This window comes from Siniperca chuatsi, linkage group LG18 (genome assembly GCF_020085105.1).
Source record: "Siniperca chuatsi isolate FFG_IHB_CAS linkage group LG18, ASM2008510v1, whole genome shotgun sequence".
Classification (NCBI taxonomy): Eukaryota; Metazoa; Chordata; class Actinopteri; order Centrarchiformes; family Sinipercidae; genus Siniperca; species Siniperca chuatsi.
The window spans coordinates 16,081,521-16,109,383 of record NC_058059.1 but is presented as its reverse complement, the minus strand read 5'-3'; the positions used below and the strand labels follow the sequence as shown (position 1 = coordinate 16,109,383).

The following is a 27,863-nucleotide window of genomic DNA, read 5'->3' as shown; positions in this document are numbered from 1 at the left end:
AAAATTTAAAAGTTTTTTTATTGGTCATGTAATGTAAAAATGTAAAAACAGAGAAGCAGCCTGTTTTATACAAGCTTTATTTACAATGTCATTTCCAAGTTTTGCAGTGTAGGAAGCACATTTTCATCAATAGGTCCTCATTGGACAGATGCGATATGAAATCCATCTAACTAGACATGAGCTTTATTTTCTCATTTTCAAATGGCCAGACACCTCGCTACCACTGTCACATAAAGTATGTACATAGTGGTTTGTATACAAGCAATATAAAACTTGGCAAATGAAAGGTTATTTGCTACTTCAATATGTAAAGAAAAGTTTGCCAATGAGTAAAAAAATACAGCAAACACTGCATGTGTAGTGATAGATTCTGACCTGTTAACAGCCTCGTGTTGTTTGTTTCATCTCTCGAATAGACTTTTGACTGGCCCACAGTGCAATTAGCACTCAAGTAACACTAGGGAACACTGGGTACTCATTTTAGCGTAGGCATGTAAGTACTACATCACATTATGACAGAGTTTTGTAAAGATTTCTGCAATCCTCATTCAGTATTTTGTTCTCAAACATGAATATTAAGGAAATATTTTGGGTTATAGCTTGAACAGTACATCAAGATGTCACCTTTCCGTCTTTACTGAGTAGAAATTAGTATTAATAAGGTCAATAAGGCCTTACTAACTAATAATAATAATAATAATAATAATAATAATAATAATAATAATAACAACAACAACAACAACAATAATAATAATAATGATAATGACCCAAACTGGCTGGGCTTTTGAAATCAGTTTTTCTGGTTATATTACTGTAACTCCCTTGGGATAATCTTTCCCCCAGTATCTCATTATTTGCCAGTAATAGTAAGTATATACACAAACACATATAAGCAACAAAATACAGTGGCTGACTTGATGGGGGATAAAAGGGGACAATATAATATGCTTTCTCTTAGGGAGATATTAACAACAAAAAAAAAAAGTTTCCCCAACATCCCTGATATAAACAAAACAGGTCAACCACAATGTGGATGTGTTCCATTATATACAGATTTCTTACCAAACCAATGACTACTGGGGTTGGACGGTTAAAAGAGTTCTGTGTAATATAACTTACAGCTCAAACTGTGGATGTTAATGGCATGTGGTTTACAAAACACAGTTTTGGACAGAAACAAGTAGAGAACTGGACACAACATGTCACCTCTTTACTTTGCAACTGAATTTATACTGCAAATGTTATTTCACTGCTCACTTCTGGAAATTTATTTGATGCCCAATGCAATTACACATGCATAACCAATAGCTAATGAGCCTTTTCCACGAACATGGCCCCAGTCTTTGTTGCCACTCTTTGTCACTGAAACACTGGAAAATATGATCATTTGTAGGGTCACAGTAAATTCACCAACAACTCAGTGAATTAAAAGTGTAAAATGTGCTTTTTTGTTAACGAGAAAACATTTAGTTTCAAACATGACGAGTTTCTTAGCACAGTCATTTTCTAAGAAACTCCTCTTCCTGACTGGAGGTAATGTAGCCTTGCACTACTTTCGCCATTTTACACAGTATTCAGTTTTCTGAGCCGACACAGTTAATATAATAACCTTGGTGTCATTTTCATTAGATGGAGACAAACTACACTACTTGAAACCATCTCCTCCTTTTGTTGCATAAGACGAGCATTTAACAGTATTTTGTTGATGTATGGAAACACATCCATTGTAACAGTAGAAGTGGTGATATAATACTACTACTAATATAATAAAAAAAAGTAACAACACAGCTGTACAAGCGGCAAAAGAATAAATAAGCCATTAAGATAAAAATGCACTGCATGAATTAAACCAAGGTTACACAATATAACATTTATGAGTAAAATAGGTTTAAAAAACACAGAAGAAAAACCCTCTTTAAGCCAACTTAAACCAAATAATACAAGTTTTTTGTCAAGAAAGCTCATCTCAGACTCCCCCCCCCCTTCAAATAACACAATAAAACTGGTCTTGCTGCCTTTAGTCATAAAAAGACCAGTCAGTCTTGTTTTTGTTTTTTTTCCGTTTAAATCTCACATTTTAAACAAAGGCACTAAATTGGAGGATTCAACCATCTCTCTCATTTGAAAAATGTATGCACTTATGCCTATAATATGTAGATATCCTTAGGTCCAGGTCCTTAGGTTCATCATTTTAATAAGCTCTGGAAATAAACTTTAAATGAGACTTTTATTAAAAAAGCTACTCAAAACGTACAGTGTGACAACACCAAGTTAAGTTTCCCTATTACTAATACTATAATTTGTGTCTTGTATAACTGTTCTTTGTATTGCGCTTAACACTGCAGTCAATTTCTTCCAATTAATACCTAAAAATAATTTCACATAACTGTGCCGTTAAGTTGCACTGACAAAATACTGAAACACTGTCAAACAATTACATTATTACTATGAACTGCCTGGTGGGAACGCTTTTGAAATGGACTGAATACGGGTTTGATCTGAGACTGTTGCACTGGTTTCCCTTTCTACATTTTAAAAATGGTTGGCCCTTTCAATCCAACCAAATGAATGTACTGTACATTAGCCTACGCGAGCTGATGTACAGTTTCATTTCTTTATTTTTTTTAAAATTTCAGGCAATGAATCAAATGATGGTTAAATGTATTAAACGTGTGACAAAATGCACTGTCAGCTGAGCTTCTTGCCTTTGGCTCAATTAGACCACAGGTTATTTGCTACTTAAACAAGTAACATAGTAGTCAACTACAATACAGCCAACATCAGAAACACTATATAATTGCGTATTAAATGTGCATTTGAGAAATAGACGCTACGCTGACATTAAATCCCATCAAAAGAAAAATTGCAAGTAGGCTTAATGGGGGCTTTTATCCTGTATAAAAGCATATCAGTAACAATGTAATTCATTTAAAAACAGTTATTTTGCCATCCTATGCTCCTACTGCAAACTGCCCAAAAGTCTACAGGGCAACACAGTAATGCCACATAAGCTCTCCATAAGTCCAAAACTTGTTGTACTCACTAATACTTGAGGTAAAACCACTTCTCAGATGCCATCTAGCAACATGTTGAGGAGTGGCTGGGCAGAACAATTGCAGAAGATACACACTTAAAAGTTTAAAAGGGGAGCAGACTCCTTATTTTTTTTGTTAGGCAGACTGATTTGCAGGCTACACCTCTCAAATATTTCTCTCACACTGATGCCAACTCTCCTCCAACCATGTAAATAAAAACAGATATATGAAAATATGTCATTGAGGTATCCTGAATCAGCCAGCCGACGTCAAGTTACACACAAGTACTACAGAAAAGGCCTATTAATAGATCAACTGCTTGATTGACAGTCTATGTTGCGATATTCTGCCCCTGTCCTAGGCGTTTGTAACGTAGGTTGAATTGTAACAGACTTGATGCGGTGTGGAAGCACAAGCAGGCATGTCCATGAAGAGTGAGGGGTGGGGGAGGAGAGATGGAGGAGAGGAGGGGAGGAGAATGGAGAGGAGAACAAAGAGCAGGAGAACATGAGGAGTAAGGAGCTGGAAGGGCGGAAAGGGTTTTAATTAGGGGAAGGAGGGTGAGGGTTTTCTTTTCCGACCCCATCCCTCCTCAGGCTTGTCTGGAGGTTACAATGCATGACACTGCAGAGGGTTGTTAGTGCTCATGCTGCTGCTGCTGCTGTGCTGATTATTCGCAGGCTCAATGCAAAGTCATGCAAACAGTAGGCAGGCAGGCAGGTAGTTCATGCATCGCGTGCCTCAGCCTAGCCCAGCCCGGGGGGCAGTGTAGGCCAGACAGACCAGGCCAGTTCATTGGTGAGCCAGTCATGCACTGACATTGCTGTTGAGGGAGGAGAAAGAGAGATAACGGTCAGACAGCGGGGCCCGTAAGCCTGAAATTCTGGCCTCGATCTAAACACATACACAGGTAATTAACAGGGCTGATTTCAAGTTTTCTAAAAGGTCCATCACATAAATAAGAGATCATTCATGACGTGCCTTTAAAACAATGACAATGTAAACAGAATGGAAGAAAAAATGGGTTAAAGACAGGACAGGAACAGCTGCAACAAGCATACCTATTCAAGATTCCTATTCAAAGTGACGTGGGCAATACTGTGTAGTGCTTTTAGCACACCTTGAAAAACCTTTTCACTATGGAGAGCAATCAAGTGATTCTGAAATGATATGGAAAGTAAGTCATTGAATAAACGTCTTATTGGGATTAAGGGCGAGCTACAAACCAAATCCCTTTTCAACCAAACAGTCCCAGAATCTAAAACTAACTCACAACTAGATTTCCTCACACATTTCACACAGGAGAGACGCCTGCAGTGTTGCAAGGATAATATTTACCAAATACTGTGGTACATACATTTAAATTTAACACTATGGCACATCAGGTGTTGTCTGACACAACCTGGTAAACGCTGGTAGGGCTAACACCATGTGAACTGATGCCTTTCTTAGTTTGCTCAACAGTGGCTCCTTAAGAAATATAATGAAAACCAGTCTACACAATTATGTAGCACATGATCTCTGCCACAATCTATCTCGCTGTGGACTGTAACATCTGAATCAACTTCAACAGCTGAAGCAGTTAGTTTGCCTTTTTTTCCTCGGGGGAAATCACCATTCACAATTATTGCTGCACTGCCGACAGTTACCTGTTTTTTTCCAAATCATATCGTCCTATTAGAGATCATTCAGACCATTTAAGCAAGCAAATGGAAAATTTACATGTGATGACTATACATCTTCCTATGCCTCCATGTATTTGTAGCTCAATATTGATCATAATGCACATATCAAAACATAATGACATGGCAGAAGAGCAACTTATTTCGATTTGAAAAATACAAACATTGACACATGTAAATTAAAATGGCTGTTACCTGCTTAAAGCTACATCATAAGAGTTAAAACTGACAATTCCAGTCAAAAAACAACATGAACCTCAAATGCTATCACAGGTAGAGATGTGCATAAATACTGCATGAACAGGCAGAGCGGTTCCTCTAAACAAAAATGACATGTCAAGAAGATGCGATTCTTCTCTGCCTTGGGGTCCAGATTACCTGGCCTGGCAAGAGTTTGCCACAGAGTACATGCTGAGGAAGGTCAGTGGTTGAGAGGGAGGAAGAGAGGGTGTTTGGAGTGATTAGTCAGACCCTATCAAATGTGCTGGGGTGTGAAAACAGCAGAAGCCTGGCATCACGGGAGTCAGGGTAAAATATGCTTAGTCAGGAAAAAAAAAAAAAAAAAAAAAAAAAAAGCGATGCAAGATTTGGGCAGCCTTGCCTGGCATCTCTACCTCATGGATCTGATCAAGAAGAAAAAAAGAAAATCAATAGGCAGAAACAAGAACGTCCACTAGAAATGAATGGATATAGTGTGCCTCAAAAAAGGCACATCTACTGTATGTAAGTTCAGGGATTTGTAAAGTAGTTTGTCGCAGTATTTTTCTGCCCTGCTGCCATCTACCTTGCGGTAGCTGGCTGGACGTGGCCTGGATAGGAGCGCCGTGTGCTGGTGGCTTGTCTCTGCCGGGCCAGGAAGGACTGACCAGAGCCGGTGTTGGCAAGTCTGTCTTCAGCCGCCTTCTTCTGCAGAGACATACCCTGGGAAAAGATACAGACAAAGTTTTATTTATGTTCTTAATGGTCACTATCAGTCTAACAAGACAGTAAGTAGATGGAGACTCCGTAGCACAGTATGAGCCAGAGCGTATGCAAGAGCACTAAACTGTTCTAACACACAGAGTAAGAGAGTCACCAGAGAATCAGCTACCGTCAGCCCACTAATGTTGATGTACGAGAAAGCAAATGAGCTCAAACACATTATTAGTGCCGACTAATACAACTCATGAGCATTAACTCCAGCTATTGATCAAATGTGTAACAAAGCAAACATTGTTTGTTAAGCTTATAGAAAAGCATATGCTGCCATCTGGTGGTTAAAATACCTTCATGCATGACTTGTGAATGATGATGACATTTTATTCCATGCAATACTGGGCTTACACTAAAAAGGGGTATTACAAAAACATCTAAAGTATAAAGATTTATACATAAATATTTGTGGAATGCCATGCCATAAAGTATAATGTTCAGTTTATCAAAGGAAGAACTGGCCGCAACTATTTTCTGTGTGAGCTGTTTTAAAATAATGTCTAGGTAAGTCTGTTTTTCCAGCTACGTATTACTCTAGGGCTGCAGCTAACAGTTATTTTCATTATCAATTAATCAATTGGTCAATAAAACATCAGAAAACAGTGAAAAATGCCCACCACCGTATCCTAGAGCACAATGTGACATAATTAAATGTGTTGTTTTGTCCAACCAACAGTCCAAAACCATTAAATTCTCTATAACGTAAGACCAAGAAAAGTGGGAAATTCTCACATTTGAGAAGCTGGAACCATCAAATGTTTGGCATTTTTGCAAATAATTAATCGATTATCAAAATAGTTGCCAACTCATTTTCTTTTGATTGACTAATCGGCACAGTTCTATATAACTTGTGACTTGTGTATTATTACTCTTCTTGGCCTCGAACCCCAGCTGTACATTAGTGTGTGCCACAGTTAAAAAGGGACACTAGTCACAACTGGTGACAACTGTTACCAGTGTCTTTCTTACCATATTGTACCAGGCTGACACAATCAGTTTCTCCTCGTAATCTCTCTGGCCTTTTGTCTTGTCCATCTCTTTCTGTTTGGAGGAAACATCAAGTCAAGAAGAAGTTAAGCAATCCAAGTATATTTAAAGCTACAATACACTTTTGTATTTCCACTGTGTTTTAACACACTTAAACAGGCTTCCTTCTCCAGTCAGCGATTATCTATAAAGGTCACTGGTAAATCCCACTGATCTACAAGCTGCCGAGTCCTTTCCTTGCCAGACCATCTAACTCTTCTAACGCTTGATTACCTCCAATGAGTGCAACATCCTCTCTTTCTCCTGCAGCTGGTTCTTCAGGGCCTGGACCTCTGGACCTGAACCCTGGTTCTGCTTGGGGTCCAGGGTCCGGATCACCTGGAGAGGACACATTCAATCACATCACATACATTTTCTTGTTGTACATTCACACCTGCAGCATACACCACTGGTTATAGTACACTGTACAAATGATAGTTCACCTGTTGTTAAAAATATACTCACACTCTTGGCTTTTTCCAGGTATTTCTTATATCTCTCCTCCATCTGTTTCATGTCTTCATCTTTCTTCTTCAAGGCCTCTTCTAGCTCATCCACTCGTTGGGCTAAGAGGGAACAATATAAAAGTTTTTTAAGCTTAGTTTAGTTGTCCCTTGCTATGGGTATGCATTGAGTAACACGTTTTTGTGTCTCAGTGTTATGTGGTATCTGTACCACATCACACGTTCATTTCAAATTTAAAATGATAAGAACTGATGGTAGGAGAGGATGGAGGTCAACAGGCTTCGACACTTCACATATTCAGAATTCAACATGTCCAAACTCACAGCTGGCGTTGTATTTAGGCTCCATTTCGTCAATGAAGGAATTCTTCTTCAGTAACTCATTATTCAACTCTTGTAGTTTCTCCCTGATGAAGAGTAGAAAGCACCAACGTCAAAAATGTTTTTAGGCCTAGTTGTGTCTAATATTTAATGTTAAGCATTCCAGGACTGAATGAAGAGGACATTTAAAATATTTTTCAAATCAAGTTTTATGTTGTCCTGAACCAGCAAAACATATTTCGGGGTCTTTAACACAATAACTTACATGTGCTCCTCATATTTCTTCTTCAGAATGGAAGACTGAAATGAGACAAATATTTATAACATTAAATTACAACCTATACAACCCACAAATACAACTTGTTTCTTCAAGAAAAAAAAGAGAAAAAAATAGAAACATTCAAAGAGACACTGTTGGATAAATGCAGAAGTTGCAGCAAACTTCTCTTCAGTCTTCTTCATGTCTATACCTGCAGCCACATGTGTGTGCCATGCCAGTTCTCAAAATTCTCCACACATTACAAAAATATACAAAAAAGGTTTTCAGCACAGTGCCACAATGTAACAAAATCCTGCACATTTCCCTTCTAATTCAACAGGGAGAAGTGTAGAACAGATAATGTTTGGAAAAGATTATCATAAGGGTATTATACTACATTAAAAGATCTGAAATGACCGTAAATGAGGCAGCCGATAGATAAGTAATGCAGACCTCAAACCAAAATTTTGTGTCACAAAGAATATTTACAATTACAGGAGAGTTTGTATGTTTATTTGATCCTGCATTCATAGGCAGTCCCACTATCCATGTGGTGTCTCAGGTGGTGGCAGCAAAATCACGCAAAGGCAGAAATCAGAGAGTCTCTCTCTAAACTAGAAATCAAACAGCATCAACGAACCAGGAAAGTTGGATTTCTAGAGGAGGTAGAGGATGCCTAAGGGCTGATTAAAGATGCCATTCTATTTCTAACAGGAAAAAGAGGCCTGCAGAATTCCGACACCTAGCTAGGAAGAAAGTAACTCGTACTTGTGTGTAGCAACTCAGGGTAACAAACGCATCAAGGCAGTAAAATGCTTAATACAAGGATAAAATCCAATGATTCTGGTCAAGCTGTAACTCTATTTGCAAAGAAACCATATTGTATTTTGGAATTCTTATTTTATTCTCTCAAAGTATGTTATGCACAGTTTTTACAATGTGTAAAAATGTATTACATTCTGAGTTGTTACACGTTTGTCAAAAGGAAGTCAAAAAAACACCTTGAAAGTACAAAGTCTAAAAGAGGGAATTTGTCAGGAATCACAAAGTTATACTTACTATAGTCTGACAGTTGGAGCATTATTTGAAAAGAAAATGCACATTTTATTGATTGGCAAGAATCACAGACCTGCCAAATGTGGATGGTTTTACATCCATGTGATTATCTGTCAAGATGTCTTTCCCATCTTTGCACCTGACGTTTGACACTCTAGCTCCATGACTCCATGACTGAAATTGTACTCATCATTTTGCTTCAATAAAAAGGTCTTACTAGGAGGGTCTTCCATCATTGTGATAATGCATTAAGGAAATCAGTTTTTCTTGTGTACTTGTTTTTATAAACTGTACTGCGTCTATAAAATACTGAAAATAAGTGTTCTGTTCATCTTGAGTGAAAAGACAGATGGTTAAAGCAAGACTAATAATGCTGGTGATGGGATGCAAAATCTACACAGGCTGTCAGGAATGGAACCGGAAACCCCACGATAGAACTTTTTTTTTAGTATGTTAAATGAGTATTAATTATGTAGTAAAGAAACATAGCAGGTCATGAAAGGTGGCATTAAATGTGCATGCAAGCGCTCTCTCACACATAAACCTTCTTGGGAGATGCTCCGAACCTCCTCTTCCTAAATACCAGCTGTCCCCTACTAGGAACTAGTTCGAAGGAAACAAGGAACAGAGAAGAAAGCGATGAAAATGTCCCCTTTTGTGTTTAAGTTAAATAGGTTAATACGAACTAGAACAAATTTATGTTGCTGATTTTATGATGGTCTGATCTCTTATTTAATTCCACGCTATCAAGGCTATCTATGGCTAACACATAGAAACAATGTAAAAGCACACACAAACAGAAAAACAAGATCATAGATACAATGGAGTGTTAGAAATGGTTATCATTAGGAACAGTTTGTTACAACAAAAAGGAAATCAAAAGTGATTTCAGCTCTTTTCTATGCACTGGGTCAAGTGTGTACACACATAAACAAATGTGATGGTGTGTAGAACTCTTAACTCATTTTGCCTTTTCACTTTTGCAAGCTACTTTTTAAAAGAAAATATCAAAACCTTGAGCCTTCAGGAGGAGCAGTGTACTGCAGCCTCCTGGATCCTCTTTATTCACGGAGTGTGGTATGGCGGGAATTTAACTTTCTGTGGTTGTTGCCAACATTTCAAATGGTAGTTATACACACACACACACGCACACACACACAAAATACAAAATACAGACCAAACATTTCATTACTTACATCATCTGCTTTTGAACCCTGTTCTTGAAGAGACTTCTGCAGCTCCTCTACCTGACTCTGTTCCTCCATCAGGCGCTGATTGATTAACCTAGATAAGAAAAAGCACAAAAGACCAGTTTGTCAAGATAGTTTTAACACAGCAATGAGCAAACTGCAAGCTATACAGTGGTAGATAAAACATCACAGAGGCAGGCTTCTGGCTAAAAGGTCACTGAAATTCCAGTATAGAGAAAGAAAGAAATTCTTTGTGGGGAAATAAATGGGAGATTGATCCACGTTCCAACACGGGGAAACAGTCTGCCCACATTGAAAATGTGGCTCTCGAAACTACATGAACAGACCAAAAGATTCTAGGTAGTAAAATATTCTCTTTGCTCTATTTCCATTACGATATTGAGCACAAATGAGAAAAATGTAATAATGTTTTTCTGAGACAAATACAATAAACAATTCAGCCTCAAGTTTGCTTGCTTTTGCTGCTCATGCTGCATGTGTCTTTGCTGACCTGTTCTCTGTCTCCAGTTCATTCTTTCTTCTGTTTGCATCCTCCAGTAGACTCTGCAACAGTGCAATCTTCTCATTGTCTGATCCCTCCTGGGCCAGCTTCAACATCTTGTTCTCATGCTGAAGACGAATTAAATGTTCTCTGTAAAAACACATTGGACAGAAGCAAGTGTCAATTTCAAATAACATTGATCACATACAGTTGAAACAACTAATATTGGCTGTTATACACCTGTACGCACCAACCCTATAAATAAATATTTACCTCAATATGTAATTCTAAAATTAATTCTCTTATCATATTATCATGGTTAAAGATAAAAAGAGACGACCAGTGAGAATACATTATTGCATGTGTTCTCTATGAACAACACATGCAATAACACGTGAAGTTTAAGAAGACAAAAAAATTTAAATTAAAAACGAAAAACAAACAAAACAGAGCACTACGCACAGTACAGAGGGAGGTAAATAAGGAGACTGAGTGTCATTGTACTCAGGTAAACAAAAATGTCGGGTTGTACTTTTTACCATCTGATATTCAGGCAGCCTGGAAGTTAATCAATCTTTGTTTGTCCTACGGATCTGTCTGTTTCAGGTGGTTTTATTCTAATAGCTTGTCTTTTTGAGATATTTTCCCCCATTTGATCCATCTACTGAACAGATAAGATTGGATCTGTTGTTTGATAGTGTTGAGCACAGTCTGTCTCTTGGGTCCTGTTTCTAGGGTAGGGTGTGGCTGCTGACTCCTTTTCAACTGGAGAACTCACTAAATGTTTGCAGACTAACTCACAGCTGCTGGCTAGCAAAGGATAGGCCAGGGAAGGCAAAGAAGACTTGAGAAGAGGTTCCAGTATAGCTTATTGGGTAAAATATTACATCAGCATGACCAGATTTCTTTGTGTGGAGTTCTGATTCCTACTCTGCAGCAGATTGAAAGAATAACTACATTTCCAGCTGTTGTTCTGGCTGTTTTATAGTTTAGAGAAAATCAATCCCAGATGCTGCTTATAAAAGAAACAGGTTGAATCTGGAAAAAAGCCTCTTCAGTTTTTCACACTCACTGTTGGATGCTGAACTGACAACCAACAGACATGAATGAGCATGAATCACCAAGACACCCAGTTATTCATTTTGTAATTCACACACAGTTCTCTTTGGATATCTCTCATGAAACATCTTACCTCCATCTTACATCACCTCAGGGCACAAGAGTTTTTCCGTTACTCTACCTCTAGAGGTTTAATGAATAGCCTGGACTGAGTTAACTCCAGTAATGTTTTTTTTCCATTAGTAGCTTTTAGAGGATTAGGATTTCAAGGTAAATCCACATTTTTCTTGGTTCACAAGGGTTGAAAAAAATTGAGGCACAGTATGCTGCCTGCAGAAAACCCAGCCCTCTTGGAAAGCAGCAGTCAGGCTGATGTAACTTACACATAACTATTACATAACTCACTACAGAGACAACTCTTTTTTAGGCCAAAATCATCTACCGTAAAACAGCAGCGAGAGCAAGAGGAACGGGCTAGAAACACCATCTGGCTACAAAGTGAACACCAACACCACAGACATACTGTACACACACATACACACACTCAGCAATATCAGCAGATGATCCAACTGTCTGCCCCTGTCCTTGTAAAGCACCTTCTCAAATGTTATCCTTCATCTTGACAGATGTGTGTTTAGCTTGCAAGTGGCAACATTGGGTGCCAAAATCTTGGAACCAGGTCTTTTGAAATAAATTTCTTTTGTACGACAATATACAGTATTTCTTTTAACAGAAAATACATGTGATACTTTGATGTTGTAATATTTATCCCTCTGTAAAGCATGATATTTACATTAATTTACCTAACTAACCGACTGAATATAAATACGTGAGATGATCAGATATCTAAACGTGGTGTTCAAAAGTCATACCGAATCTCTGGGGTGGTGATCTCAGCAGCCAGCGAGTCAGAGCCGTCGTTGCTGGCCAACGGGAACAAACCTAAAAAAAAAAATAGATAGTACCGTTAATATAGGCTAAGCCAAACTACTCAGGCTTAACTAAGTAGACTGTAAAAAAGGCCAAGCTCAACTCATATTTAGCCACTCTTGACAGTTATTCATTTTACCTGATGTAAGTTGACCCTCCTGGGCTTGGACACAATGTAGCTCCTCGATAGTCTCCCTCAGGGAGTCTCTCTCCGTCCGCATATGCTACAGAGGGAGAGGAAAATGTGTGAAGGAGTTATACAGAAAAAGTCTGACAGAGAGAAATAGCGCATGGTCTGGAATGAAGATTCTCCAATGTGCCAACAGAATTCACCTGTCAATCAAATAGGAATAGCTACCACTCTAGTAACTACAGCATTTCAAAGTTATTTACAGCCTTTGGTTTTACGTTCTTCTTTTTGACCAAAATGCTAAATTACAAAGTACGGCACACTCCTCTGCTTTTAATACATGTATGGTGGGATATTTTTATGAAAAATGTATATTTATCATTTCTGCAGAGTAGAACGAATACTGTTGGGTCATTCTTTCATAGGGTATCAGTCCTTAAATTAATAAAATGAACAGTACATACATCTTTTTCTTTTTGTAGAGAGTCTACTTTCTCTTTGACGCGTTTGTACTCAAACTCCATCTTGTCGGCCTTCTTAGACTCTTCTGACAGTCTGTTCTGAAGTTCAACCACCTATGCAGAGAAACGGCAGTTGATGAGAAGACATTATCTCTCAAATTAAACATTTGTTTGTTTGTGTGTGTGAGTATTGTAAAAGAGTTACAAGTTGGGCTACATCGCCCAGACTGGGGCCATGTTAATAATGATTATTGCATGTGAAAGTCAAAATGGCTGCTGGTTGGGTACCTGTCTCTTGTAGGTCTCCAGCTGGCCTTTGGTAGCATTTGCTTTTCGTAGCTCTTCTTCCAAACTGACATTGGTCTGCATTAACACTGTGTTCTTCTCCTCCAAAAGCTTATTCTGGAAAATAGTGACAGAAATGTAAACTTAATTTGTGCTGTCTAACTTGGATATACAAATATTGCCAGTTGTTAGACTAACTAAATCGTTTCTTACAAACTAATGGACACTGTGTAATGTATTGTAAGAAACATTTAGTGGAACTCATGGCAATAAATATATTAAGTTGTTGCTGTCGTCTGTTGCTGTGTGACTGTGTACCTGTCTCCTGAGAAGTCCCATGTCCTCCAGTTTCTTCTTGTAGTGTTCCACTGTGCCCTCCAGCTTTGACACTTTGTCTGATGAATGCCTGGAAGGGAAACATCAGGCACTTTCATTTTGCGATGTTACATTTAGAAAGGAGGGGGCTTTACCACTCTGTTTGTGTAGCAACACACCTGTAACAACAGAAGTCTGAGATAACAGGATAGTGGTTCAACAAAACATTATTTGTCTTGTGTCATCTCCTGTTTTTCTGACTCATTTTCACTACCATCAGGCGTTTGGTGCAAGACTTATCACTTTTCAAATCATTTATATCTTTAATTATGGTGCCATGTTCATGATTCTCCAAGGCTTACAAACAATGGTTAGAATATCTTCTCTTGTTTAGAGTTTAGTTTAGTTTGCTTTAATCTCAGTATGTTGAGAGCCAAGATTTTGCATCCCCGTCTTACCGGAGGACATCCATCTCATCCTTGAGAGACTGGGCTTCATCAGCCAGTGACGCAAGCTCTTCATTCTGTGACTTTACATCCAAGAGTTCTTTTTCAAGCTCTTCGCAACGAATCCGGTAGTCATCTTTTGCTGCCTCCAACCTAGAGATAATTAGCAACAATAATCATCTTTCAAATCTGAAGATTTTTGACATCTGCATCAATCCATTCAACTCTCACTTTTCATATGAGAGAATCTCTCTCCTAGCAGCTCCACACCTGAAAGTTTCTTCCTGTAGTTGCTCCAGTTGTGTCTGCAGCTGGAGGTGTCTGCGTCCAGCGGGGCTGTTTATGTCCTCTATGGAGTCAGACTGGTTAAGCCTCTCCATCAGGACCTGGTTTTCTGCTAGCAAACTGCTCTTCTCCTCTTGTAGCGCTGCCACCTATGGGAGGGAAGATAGCGAAAAGGGGGGCAAAGAACGGAAATGCCAAAAGAAAATGGAAAAAGTAGCAGAAAGGGCAGAAAGAAATGGTAGTGAGATACATGGAATCAGATGAGGAGGGAGAAGACAGTGATTTAGATAACAGGAAAGGTGAAAAATAGAGGAAAGGGCAAAAAAGTGAGGACAGAATAAGTTAGCATGAGAGGTGTAGAGAGGGATAGATGGAAAGGATGTTAAGATAGAGAGAAGAGAGGCAGAGAAAGGACACAAGTAAGAATGACAACTTTCAAATTGTATCTCTCAAGCTACTTAAATGTACATTAACATTTTCTTTACAGCATTCAACCCAATAGGTTACTGATTTTTGGTAATAAAGAAAGCACACACCAAACACACTTCAACAATGCAAACCAACAGGTTCCAACATAGCAAAGAGGGCTACATATGGTTTGATGTTGCCTTCTCAATGTGACAGACAGGGTATCAAACTCCACACAAAGCAAAGCAGAAGCTGTTTTTTTATGTGCCACAATACTAATTACTAAGTCTGATGTGCCTCAAAAAATATAAGAACTGAACTTAATATTTTTCTTAAGAGAAAAAATAAGCATGCTTTTAAGATTAATAAGCAGAGTTCTTTTCAAAATGACCAGGCATGTAAAGACATCACAACATACCACCATTTTTCAACCCTGAATTTGCCAGGATCAAGTCGATAACCCTTCTTCAAAATATTGGGACTTTAAAATAAATACCATTTACCACTTTTTTTTTTTTACTTTTCAGGAAAGTTACCTTTCTATGAGCCTACACTGGCACAAGTGACATCCATAGAACTAAATAGCAACTGTAAGTGAGAGGAATCTTATCTAATGTCTTCTGACTCACAGGGTAGTATTATGGCGGAGAATTTTGTTGCCAAAAGAAACACAACTGCAACAGTGTGGCAGTACATTGGGTTTAACGTTCGGCCTGCTTCTCTGTATAGACTTGTGTTTAGCTCGATGTTCGAGGGAATTTTATATTTTTGTGTGGCTTGAATTTTATTTTTGGTAGACCTACGGCTTCTAGACTCAGACACTAAGCTGTTATTACAGCTGTAGAATGTATTTTATAAGCCATTACAATGTTTCTAGCTATGTTTGCTTTTTTTTAAATGCTGTTTAGCACTCCTATGTGTAAAATGTATGCCATTTAAATGTCGGTAACACTGTCATCGAAGCATTCTGGGAGAACTTGCACCAGTGTGAAAATTCTCTCACTGCAACAAGCCTATATCACATCACAGATGTGATCAGGACAGCTCAAAAAGAAGGAAATGGAGTGGGACTCAGCTGTTTTCATTCTCAAAACCAGAGAAGGCATTCCTAACTTTACATGTATTGAGTTACAGTATGTGCAATGGTGCTGCAGATTGCTTGCTGACCAGAGTCCTATTTTCTTTAATAGAAAGATTCTTGATGTGCATTTTTTTTTCTTCCAAAAGGGGGGGGGGATCACATGTGAATAATATACAGTATGTGTAAATATTTGACATATATTCAACAGTTAATTCCTGGTTCCAAAAGCCAAGCTTTTCCCCTTACTGTCTAATGTTGCTGTGGGAAAGCATGAAACACACCAAGGTAAAAAGGCAGAGGGTTATTAGTGAAGGGGTGACAACTGACACACCCACACAAAACTGCAGTGGTGTGCCCCAAGAGGACCATATGTATACGTGTGCACAAACACTTGTGCACAAACGTGTACAAACACATGCGCACATAATTAGGAGAAGGGGGATCTGGATTCCAAAGGGGATGCTAGTGCAAGCAGAATGAAAAAAATCCAGGACTTTTAGACACACCACACACCATGAATGGAAAAAAAGAAAAGAAAGTTTGGATTTACCCTCTCTTCTAGCTCATTAAACTCTAACCTCAGTCTATCACGCTCCTCTTGGACATGGAGGGCCTTTAAAGCAAGGCACACAGTATTGAAATAGTCAGGAAATAAGAGGACACACAACAGGAGAGCAGGTAACCCTTTAAAATTACAGCTCCATTTTTCTGCAATAACTGTGTCATTAGCAGAAAATAAATATATCCATTATGTTCAACTGCTATAAAGACACATATAAAAAGTGTGTTACTCTCTTTTTGCAACAGTTTATCACTGTTAAAATTAAACAATCTGACAAAGTAATAATATATAAGTATAGGAAAAGTCCATCAGTAGCAACAGTGTAATTGCAGCATAATTATACAAAAAAGGGAGCTGCTTTTAAAGTGTAACCAAAAAATAGCTGTATAAGTATGAAGTATGAAACAATCAGTTAAATAGTAAAAAAATTACAAAATATAGCAGAAAAAGTAAGAATAATAACTTTTAATTGGGCGGATGTAGGAATCTTGCCTATTTATACCGTGTTATTTTTCTGTATACTTTGAATACAACCTAATTAACTATTAAATATATTACTTCAAACTAAACAGTTACTGTACATAAGACACATGCTAATTTATCTACAGTATGTTTCACATATTTAGTCTTTTCTGATTAATTTCAGTTTCAAATTGCATTGTATTAACACAATTATTGTTGCTCAAAGCTAACTAGTAATGCCCGACACTCAACAGTTCAAATTATACATTTCCCTAACAATACTGATATTTAATTAATTTATATTTTTAACACCTCTACAACCTCGCCAAACCCACTGGCAGTGTTTTCTTTTAGGTTACGTCATTTAGACACATGGTGAGAGTACCTGCACTCTATGCTATGATGAACAAAAACAGCAGTCAAATAGCCTAAAACATGGGGGATTACAACTGCATGAAACCAACCTGCATGTCAAGCTCACGACACCTCTGGGATATCTCTTCCTTGGTAGCCAAAGCATCATTCAGCTCCTCTGCTGTCTTCTTCAACTGAGTAAAGAAAGAAACAACAAATAAAAACCCTGCAGATTTTATTTAATTTGCACACACTTTATTGTCCACTTGGATGAGATTAAAAAAACACTCATTTACATCTTAAGGAAATGCTGGATCAAGGGCTCTACTAATACAATTACCAAAAGAAATAGTGTGAGATGTTCTTGAGGCAGTGTGTACACAGTAATGATGGAACAGCAGCACAGCACTTCTGCTGAAGCTAGCTTTTCCACAGATCCAGCTGTTTTACTGGTCTGTGCTCAAAAAGGAGGAGGGTGAGACATGAAGGGGGAGATCTGGGTCATGTTTTATAATGAGTGAGTGAATCACATTGGTGTTGAAGGTTCAGTGGAAAATCCAGATACTGCAGAGTGTCTGTGTGTGATTTCAGAGTTTGGCATGTGAATGTTCAATATTGTACCTTAAAAGTCAATTTTATTTAAAACAGGAAAGTAACATTTAAACTTAAATAACGTTTAAATGCTTACATACAGTATGAAAAAAATGGAAAGACTGTAGTTTCGCGCAGTGAAAACGTACAAATTAGAAATCAGCAAAATTCACAGAACATATTGTGTTCCTTCTGATATTTGAGACACCATTGATGGCACTGTTAGAAATCAGAAATGCATTAAAAGGCACCCCAGTGGTGTTCTATAAAGTCTCCATACCTGTCTGTCTAGATCCACATATGAGTCATTTCCTCCCGCCACTGGAGTCTCTTTACTCATCAGCTACAGAAACACACAAAAATGGGTTATTGGCTGGAAGAAGTTAAGTGTACACAGCACCAACACTTGTTAAACCTTGGTTCAGTAATGATGACAAACAGCAAGCATGACTGTTGTGTCAATCTTGCACCTGCCTACTCCCACAGGATCACAAAGCTGATCCTGCAGAAATTCCACCCCACTCCCACCCGCAACCCTGTTTCTGTTAAAAAAGGATCTGAGCAATCCCACCTCATTCTCATTATTGATCAGTTATTGTCTGCAATTCATTTGATAGAGGTCTAAATGTCATAATAGGTCACCTCTTGGATGGCTGTCATGACAACATGTTGCACGGACTCCTCCATCATCATTATGGTCTGGATGTATTCTAGAGAACACAGAGAAACAGACTAACTGTAGAGGTAAAAAGTTTTCCAATATCAAATTATATATCACGCGTGCACGCACACACACGCACGCAAGCACACACACACGCACGCAAGCACACACACACGCACGCAAGCACACACACACGCACGCAAGCAACACACACACACACACACACACACACACACAGTATGAGATATGCACCTTGTTTCTGTTCACAGTTGACAGCACAGCCCAGTATAAGTTGTAGCATCCTCCCAAGTTCTGCTGCATCAGAGTGTTCTCCAATAAGGTTAACATCTGGTAGTGTGAAGTCATTGATGTGCTGGCCTAGGATCTATACAGGGACAAAGGCGTTTTAATGTTTTTAAAAAATATTGGAAATATTTCATTATATGACAAGTGGATGATCATGGTTGTGTGCTAAAGGGATTAAGGGTGGAGTAGGCAGTCACAGCTTCTCTGTACCAGCAACACAACTGCTTATGTAATCTGGATTCTGGGGACTGTTCAAGTCTTCTTCTTACCTCCTGGTTATAGTCTAGGATGCCTTTCAGAATTTTCTTTAGATTGCTGACCTGAAACAAGAGAGAATGTATGTAGAGGTATCCCTAGAATATTAGAAATACCAATACAACTAGCACAGGCTATACTGAACCAGAGTTTAATTACTACAGTTGACTCACAAAAAGGTTAAGACACAAATGACTAATCTATGCTTAACCAATTTCAAATAAATATATATTTTGAAATGTAACAAAGTAGTAGTGGAATCACCTAAGTGATAAGGAACATACAGTACCAACATATAATTACCATTTCTGGATAAACATATTCCTCATTTACACTTGGAAAGATCTACTATGTCATGCAGGTAATGGGGAAAAAGAAGCTGCTCACAAAACCTAAATTATGCATACCTACTAATAACACAAAGACTTACTTTTAACCTCCAGTTATCCCCAACCTCCGGCTTGATTCTACTAATCCAAGCGTCATTGAAATACACTACATCTCTAGAAAAGACAAGTGAATAGGGATTAAAATTCTTTTCTCAAGTGTGTTTTTGTGAATTAGCAAGGCACAAACAAAGTGGCCAGTTTTGGCAGGACTAACAAGAAGAGGAATCTGCAGGTTTAGGAAATTGAATGAGAAAAAGGCTGGGTGCCAGTCTTACTGAATGTTTTAATATGTTTACTTATTAGTGAGAGTTTTTTATAGTACTTTCTGTAAAACAACAATGAAAGAAGAAATATGTTTTAACTGATAACAAATATTGCATTTTCTAACACAACAACCTTAAGGATGAAAACTTACATTTTCTGTAGAGCTTGGGCCATGACGATACCACTCGTCAAGTCTTCTACCGTCTTGCATGGTGCCTCCACTCCAAATGTCTGGACCTAACAACAACAAACAGACACACATGTTGAGTGCTGGGTGCAGGAGAAAACTATGCAATTACACCGAGTTACCAGTTTATTAAGTGCACCTACAATCTATTCCCAACATTTAACAAACATTTTACATGAAAAGCTACGACACCCTCTTCCGAGGTTTCAGCAGTTCCAATGTGGGAGTGGAACTTGATGTTCTTTATTGGTCTTGGGTGATCAGCTGGACACCATATTAACTGTAAAATACTGTGATACATTGAAATTGTACTGATGCTTGCTTTTCAGTTTTACATGATGCTCAACGATCAGGAGACAGTGAAGGGAAAACATTTTAATCAGCATCAGGATGAATGCATAAAATCAGTAATTGGATTAGTCTCAGAATATTTTTACACAATAACAATGCATTCTTGCTTTTCCATCACAATTTTTTACTTTTTGTATATTTCAACATTATCTTTAAGTTGTATTGTTCAAGGCTTCAAAAGTCTCTGTAAAATGGCATTTTGATGGTATCTTTCTACAGTAGCTCTCAGAAGGCCAGAGTGAATACAGTCACAAGTATGCTCCTGCAAACTTTCTCTCAACTTTGCTTGTCATCATTGCTCAATGTCTCTTACATCACCTCTATCACTCTATTCCTCATACTCTTCTCTATCGCATTTCCTTCAGACTGAAAGTCTGTTGCCCAGACAGAAGTGAATACTTTTCAGTCTACATGCCAACAGTCCACATGCCAAAGGAAGAGGGGAAATTGAGAGCAGGAAGAAAATGACGAGGTTGAAACTCTGCCCTGCACATCGTTCCGTCTGTCTCACTTTTCATGGCTCAACATGCAGCTCTCAAGCCCTTAGTCGCAGATTTGCCAAGAGCACAAGGCAACAAATAAGAGATTCAACAGTTTGGCCAAATAGTTTGAGAGACCGCCTATCAACCAGGGACACGGGTTAAATCCCTGATGAAGTGTTTATCCTGGATCCACATGAAGTTAACTGGGTTGAAATTAACTGAGCAGAGTGCTTTAAATTAGACTCAAGCTGGACTTTAATATATTCACATATATTTGTTTGTCATTGTTTCCAACATAAAACCCATTCAAAGTTCTTATGACTGGAAAGATTTTACTGCTATGAAACTACTGGCTGTAGAACCGTTTACAAAATCTTCTTAAAATAAACATGATGCAAGAACAACACCATCTCCGACTACTGAGTTGCCATAACGTGAGCATCTGTTTTGAACACGTTTAAAAGGAAGAAGTGAATTCACTGTGGTTGATTAATATATTTTTTAATTCTTTAGAACCAACTCATTGGTTTTGGAGTGGCATTTCATTAAGCCACAAAAAAATATCAAACAGCCCTGTATTATCATTTATTAGCAGAGACAGAACTCAGTAAACAAGAAGAGATTTGACCCTGTACACAGTAAAGGACAAACTTCACATGGCATGGGGGCAACATGACACTCAAAATAACATCCAAACTAGGGTTGGGCAATATGGCCGTATTTACAGTGCAACGGTAGAAATGTGTCCACTGGTAGAGATTTGGCAATGCCGCTTCTACCGCGGGAGCTATTCCATAGTGTCTCTGCTATGTATTCGGGGCAGGCTATGTAGTAAATCAGGGCTGGGTTCTCGCGTGAGCTCGCAAATCCAGCTGCCTCGCAAGGAAACATGATTTAGGCAGCAGGACTGCTTACCACGTTGTCACGTGATGTAAGAGCGACAGTTGGTGGCGGTAATGCACCTCTAAGCTCGTTTGCCAACCGCTGCAGAAGGAAACATGGTGGAGGAGAGTGAAATTGTAAATACAGAGCAGGAGGAGTTGTTTTTGTTTGTATGGAAGTTCCAAATAAAAGAAAAAAAATGAAAAAAATAAAATAATAAATGTTTTTAAAATGTTTCTAAAAAGTTTTAGCCTGTGTTTTACTTAAGAGTCACAGTTGGACATTAAGTGTAATACCTCTGCATAAATGTGAACCTCGAAACTTTCTGCCTTTTTACATGCTGTAATGACCACCAAATGACCTTTACGAGGCCAAAATAGGGTCTATCTTTAATTTCCTTAAGCACACCTTTATACCTTGTGTAAAACTGATCCAACAACAAAAAAGCAGTTACAAATATCCAAGTTTAGATTTTAGATCAACTTCTAACCAGGAACTTTCACTCAAAGCTTCCCACATTGTTGCTGAATGACTGTATGTATGACAGCTTTCAAATGTTTTGCTTTCAAACTTGTCATTGAGATGACACTCTCCGACATCTGATGTCAAAATGTCTGTATTATCATTCCTATTCTTGCTAACTAGCTATCCAGGGTTTTTGGGTAGACAAGCATCAATAAGATAGCTTCTCTGTGTATCAGTCAGGCAGCTAGTAGCTAAAGCCCAACCACTGGCCCAGAGCCAATACAGAACCAAAACAATACCCCTGAGATTACATAACACCAATTACCAGTGAGATAAAACCTAACCCGCTTCAATTGCCCAGTGTTCACTCCATTATCTACCAGTTCAGCTAAACAGTACCGCCAAATTTATACTACAGCACAATCAAAATTACACCCTTTCCTGTGATGTTACATTATCTTGTAGAGTGGGTTACATGCTGACTTCCTGTTTTGTCAAAAATGCTGTATTATAAACGTTTTATTAAGATGTAAGCAGCACTGTAACACATCACACTGGGTGGGAGCTCTTCTGGAGTGGCACAGTGCTACAATCAAGTCTTGTGGCAGAAATGGTTGCATACACACCTATTGTTCTAAACTTGGCGATGGCTCTCCACCACAGCAACATTTGGTCTGAAGCATTTCCCTTTGCAGGAAAGAGGTGCAAGGAAAGAAAATATAGCCCCTCACAAAACACACAGACTACCCACAAAAGGCCTTGCCAGGCACATTTCACCATGACAGCATGACAACCAGTCCACTGCTATCTACAGACTGTTCCTTCAGCGAAAGACTCATCCCCCCAAAATGCACCACAGAGCGCCACAGGAAGTCATTCATGTCTGTGGCCATCAAACTCTTTAACTCCTCCCTCTAAGTGTTAGTCTGTATGACCCTAAGTCATTAAACTGGACGTTGGACCATTAACATCACTGCAATACTTGAAATAATTGTGCAATATTCTCTGTTTAATACTCCAGTGCAATACACTCTGTTTCAGTTTAATTTATTGATATTTAGTCATACTTCTATTACTGCTGTACAATATCCACCATCTCATAATCATCTTAATAAGCTACACTTAACTTGACAGTACTCATTATTGCACTATTACTTATATTATTACATTGTGTTAGTATACCGTACATACTTCTCATCAACCGGTAAATCCACTTTGCACTTTATACTTATTTTAATTTTATACTTATATCCACTTTGTACTTAATTTATCTTGCCTGTGTTATAGTTTATTATATTTTGATTTGCTTAGAACTTCTATTCCTGTGTGCACTCAGGTGATAGTGAGCAGCTGTAACAAAACCCCTCAGGGGTTAAAAAGGTATTTCTGATTCTGATAAAGCCCATCTGAAAACGAAATGAATCAATGGCCCTTGACATGTAATATGCCTGGTGTTTGATGTCAGGTTGGAATATTGACCAACACCTATTTTGACCGGTGCTGATGAGCTGATCAGTCACCTTCAATCTACCAGCTACTCGAGGCCCAACACATCCAAATCTGTTGCATTTTATAGACTGATTAACTGACCAACAGCATTTTATCCCCTTTTTGCATCCTAAACCATTGTTCCCAGCAATAGGTTCTCATGGCCACATGAGCTCCACATGCTTGACTGCATGTTAGGTCTACAAAGCAAAATACATACCACTGGATTACAAAGCCTTTAAACAGAACGTATACCCATGTGATGTCTCTTGAAAGGCCACCGTGGAGCAGTGCAGGCGAGTCGCTTTATGCTGTGTAGGACAATGTGCAGGCACCGGCTATCAGTGAATGAAGCCCCATTTTGTCAGCTCTATTTCCATTACTGGTGGCACATAAAAAGTGCTTTTAGAGGTTAATTATTTGTGTCACACTTGTTGATCAGGCATCAGATATATAAGGACACTTATTTTGGCTATAACAGTCAATTGCCCATAGATTAAACATATCGCTGACTGTTGATTGTCCTAACGCCCAACTACGGCTGGAAGATTTTGCTGAGTGCTGGCTGTCCACCACAGAACAAGGAAATCCACACCTACGAGTTTGTGGAAACAGTTGGGAAAGGAGTCAGTCGAGCTGTGGAGAAAGCATGTGTCACATGACTAGGACTAAATAATGGTCTGCAAAAGCATTCACATGAACTCACAATGAAAGTGATCAGTGTGAAGAGGATACTTGGCCCCCATACAGTATTCCAGTCAGCTCTTTGGTTTGATTAAATGTGTTTCTCCAAAAAGGAAGAATAGCATACCGATGCTACACATGCCAACCTTGTACAACTTAACAACGGTACAGTGAACGTGCATGTGGTGCCTGATGAAGTGGTTTCTGCTACAAAAATATGTGTTACAAAAATAACCAAGACACAATGCAGCCAATGGAAAAGGTGGAATGGAAAAGACGTTTCGGCTTCCATCCGGAAGTCATTCTCAATTGCGAAAAAGGTCTGAGAACTCAGAAATTTAAGCTACTCTGTGTTGCTTAAGCCCTGCCCTCAGGAAGGAGTCTTCCTGAGTGTCTGCTGTTTGCCCTGCCTAGTTTCACCTGAAACTGACCTTCAATTGAGAATGACTTCCGGATGGGAGTCGAAACGTCCCGATTTTGAAAACAGTGTCCAGATGACTACGACTGAAACCCTTTCTACAATGGAACACTCCTGGACGAATGAGGGACTACACCGTCTTAATGCAGCCACTGCACATAGTTGTTTTGGCGATGTCCAACCCACTGCATCATTTCCATGTAGAGCATGAAAGAGCCATAAATGTCGGACATGATTCTTTTTAAGCGGTGCTGCTATATATATATATATATATATATATATATATATATATTAGAACTGCAATGATTAATCAATTAGTTGACAACTATTAACTTAATTACCAACTTTTTTTTTATAATTGATTAATCGGTTTGAGTATTTTTTTAAGAAGAAAAAGTTAAAATTATCTGATTCCAGCTTCTTAAATGTGAATATTTTCTAGTTTCTTTACTCCTCTATGACAGTAAACTGAATATCTTTGACTTGTGGAGAAAACAAGACATTTGAGGACGTCATCTTGGACTTTGGGAAACACTGACATTTTTCACCATTTTCTGACATTTTATAGACCAAACAACTAATCGATTAATCGAGAAAATAATCGACAGATTAATTGACAATGAAAATAATTGTTAGTTGCAGCCCTAGTATATATCCAGTTATTTTTTTGTTATGCAGTCTTTTCCCTCCATACGATAGAGCTATAGAGCACAGTTGTAGGAAATGCTAAATTACATGTATTAATACACATGGTGAAATGTGCTAAAAACATTACCATGTGTATTGATTTTACAAGATAGCTCATGCAGCTATGGCCATATCAAGAGCTCTGCTCAATTAAAATCAATAATAATCTTGTATACCAAATATACTATTCTAGGCAAAAAGATGTTTATGGTTAACATTTTTGTCCAGTGACTACAATGTCATGAGATATAATTTTATCACTTGCATCCCATTATCTTATTAGACAAACCGGTTTATACAACAGGCAAGAACCATCAGATGAAAAAAAAATAAATAAATCAGGCAAAAAAGCACTGTGGCTTCTTATAATTCTGTTATTAATTAATTTATTATTCAGTACAATAAAATAACTATTAAATAACCCACTAATTAGTAGACACTTTGTGTTTCTCAGTATCCCTTCAATCAAAACTACTTGGCCTTCCTATTGCACTGACCTAAAGCAGAAACAGTTATCTAGATATCTCCACTGCTATTTCATAAGGAGGTACAGTCTCACGCGTTTTAGTAACAATCAGTCACACTCGGTGTTGTGACATCACAGTTAACAGGTATGTGAGGAATGTTTGTCTGCCACGTCATGAAGAAAGGCTATTCTGAGTTGTCGCACATAAGCCAAGCTATATGACAACAAGAGGAGGAGGCAACAGCGATGCACAGACAGATACAGGATGCAGATTGGCTGTAACTGCACATGAACTGAATTTACCACGTTGCTGAATACATTTTGTACCAAACAATCATTTTCAATTAGTCCTTTTCTTTCAAAGGCTTTCACTTCCATCAAAGACTCACTATGCAAAAGCCGTTTTTGCTTTCATAGTTAAATTATGCAGTAAATGAAATACTTTCACATTAAACACTGAAGCTCTGAAAGGCATACTTCTCAATTTCACGAAAAGGAATCCACAAATTGATTTCAAGCATGATTGAATGACATGTAAGGAAGCACATGACTATGCAGAAGCAGGGTAGCTTGCATGTGCTAAGCTCAACTATAACCAGCACCACAGGCATGTTTTCACTTTACACTATTGACATTTATATACATTTATAAGTACCTATGCACAGTTTCCATCACAGGCTATCTCAGCCAATCCATTCACAATTATCTAGTTACACAGCTGAGTAATGCTTTGTGATGCATAAATATGTATTCAGTGACCTTAATTACCTTTTCCTTGTCTAAAAATCTAGATTACAGTTAAGAAATTCTGGACTTTTCTCGATTTATTACACTGAAGATGTGTGACATGAACAGTGAGTGTCCATACACTTGGATATCATATTCCCATAAGCTATTTTTCCCCTCACCCATTTCTGCTTTATTATTTATTAAACGTTGTACCAATGCACCAACAGCCATACCTAAAATATTAGAACATTTTAGATGTCCACGTACTACCCTAAAAATATATCACCCCAGCTCTAGCAACATAGCTGCATTTCAACAATGTAAACATGCACCAACCGGTAGCATGTCATCCTACAATCTGATGCCTTATTGCACTCGGTCGCTTAGATATCTGTTTTCAGTCTTTGGCGAGAAAGAACGTTAGGGTTAACGTTATAAATCCAACCCTGTATGTGATAGTTTTGATCAGAAGGAGGAATGGGGAAGGGAAAGCGGACATAATGATACACTGGACAACAATGACAGGAATTCAGACTCAAAGCAGACACCGAGCTGTAACGGTGTATGCTCATTCCAGAGGAAAAAGCCTTCGCTAAACGTTGAACCATAACAAGGCCAACGTCTCTGCCGTTTGATCCCCTTACAACATACGACAGCGCATTAGGAAAGTTGAGCTAGCTAAATACCCGATTGCCCAGAGCTAGAACCAAAATTATAGTCTTCATTGGCTAATTAGACGGTTTGCTGGCGGCTAGCAAGCAACACATCAGCAGCTAAAGCAGCAAACAGCTGGCCTGCATACGTAACCAATGTGAGCCCGTGTCATTTCCCACTAGCCTGCTAAAGTTACCCCCGCTAGCTCATCGAGCTAGTATATGCTAGCTAGCATCGCCGGCGCCGGAGAACAGTCTGTCAGTGAAAAGAAGCCCAAAAACTTCATATTTGATCACCTACCCATGTCAAGAGGCTCTCACAGAGTTCCATTCGATCCAAGCACTCTGATGTACTCATCGTTACCTAACGTAGAGCGACTTCGTGTGGTGAACAGAGCCTGAAGTTAACAGTCGGCTTCATGTACTCCCTTGGTCTCTCTCGCTCCCTGGGTGTCTCACAATCCGTCGGCCAATAGTCGGGTTCGCTGCTTCGCCAGTCCGGCGTCTGCCAGAGGAGGGCTGGGTGGGTGGAGTCTACAGTGCAGACTAAGGAAAACTCACACAATTACAGAAAAAAAATAACCCATCAGGAGTCAAATTTTCCTGTGGAACATGAATGT

General features: G+C 38.6%; 1 protein-coding gene across 5 annotated transcripts; it reads right to left on the bottom strand.

Annotated features, from left to right (window-relative positions):
- Positions 1 to 27,773, bottom strand: hook3 (hook microtubule-tethering protein 3). Of its 5 annotated transcripts, none has more exons than XM_044175279.1 (26): positions 27,545 to 27,773; positions 19,903 to 19,988; positions 19,529 to 19,601; positions 19,113 to 19,163; positions 18,790 to 18,922; positions 18,519 to 18,586; positions 18,157 to 18,219; positions 17,396 to 17,479; positions 16,458 to 16,520; positions 14,404 to 14,567; positions 14,146 to 14,286; positions 13,691 to 13,778; positions 13,376 to 13,489; positions 13,091 to 13,201; positions 12,636 to 12,720; positions 12,439 to 12,508; positions 10,517 to 10,657; positions 10,012 to 10,099; positions 7,766 to 7,800; positions 7,504 to 7,586; positions 7,181 to 7,281; positions 6,950 to 7,054; positions 6,659 to 6,730; positions 5,502 to 5,638; positions 5,319 to 5,340; positions 1 to 3,858 (listed from the first exon to the last, which is right to left on the bottom strand). In XM_044175279.1, the coding sequence occupies exons 1-25, from the start codon at positions 27,599 to 27,601 to the stop codon at positions 5,328 to 5,330; spliced, it is 2,226 nt and encodes a 741-aa protein (XP_044031214.1). In that variant the 5' UTR covers positions 27,602 to 27,773; the 3' UTR covers positions 1 to 3,858; positions 5,319 to 5,327. The 5 variants fall into 5 exon arrangements, with proteins under 5 accessions (XP_044031214.1, XP_044031212.1, XP_044031213.1 ...); XM_044175277.1 differs by having other exon boundaries at positions 5,332 to 5,340; XM_044175278.1 differs by lacking the exon at positions 5,319 to 5,340.
- Between the last annotated feature and the right edge of the window lie 90 nt (positions 27,774 to 27,863).

What these genes read in the sequence shown, in the direction of transcription:
- hook3 (XM_044175277.1), bottom strand. Translation starts at nt 27,601, where the DNA reads ATGAGTACATCAGAGTGCTTGGATCGAATGGAACTCTGTGAGAGCCTC. An exon ending in GTGAGAGCCTCTTGACATGG is followed by an intron (nt 19,989 to 27,544) that starts GTAGGTGATCAA and finishes TGTTGTTGTTAG; the next exon opens with GTCCAGACATTTGGAGTGGA. An exon ending in TGGGACTTCTCAGGAGACAG is followed by an intron (nt 13,490 to 13,690) that starts GTACACAGTCAC and finishes ACTATTTTCCAG; the next exon opens with AATAAGCTTTTGGAGGAGAA.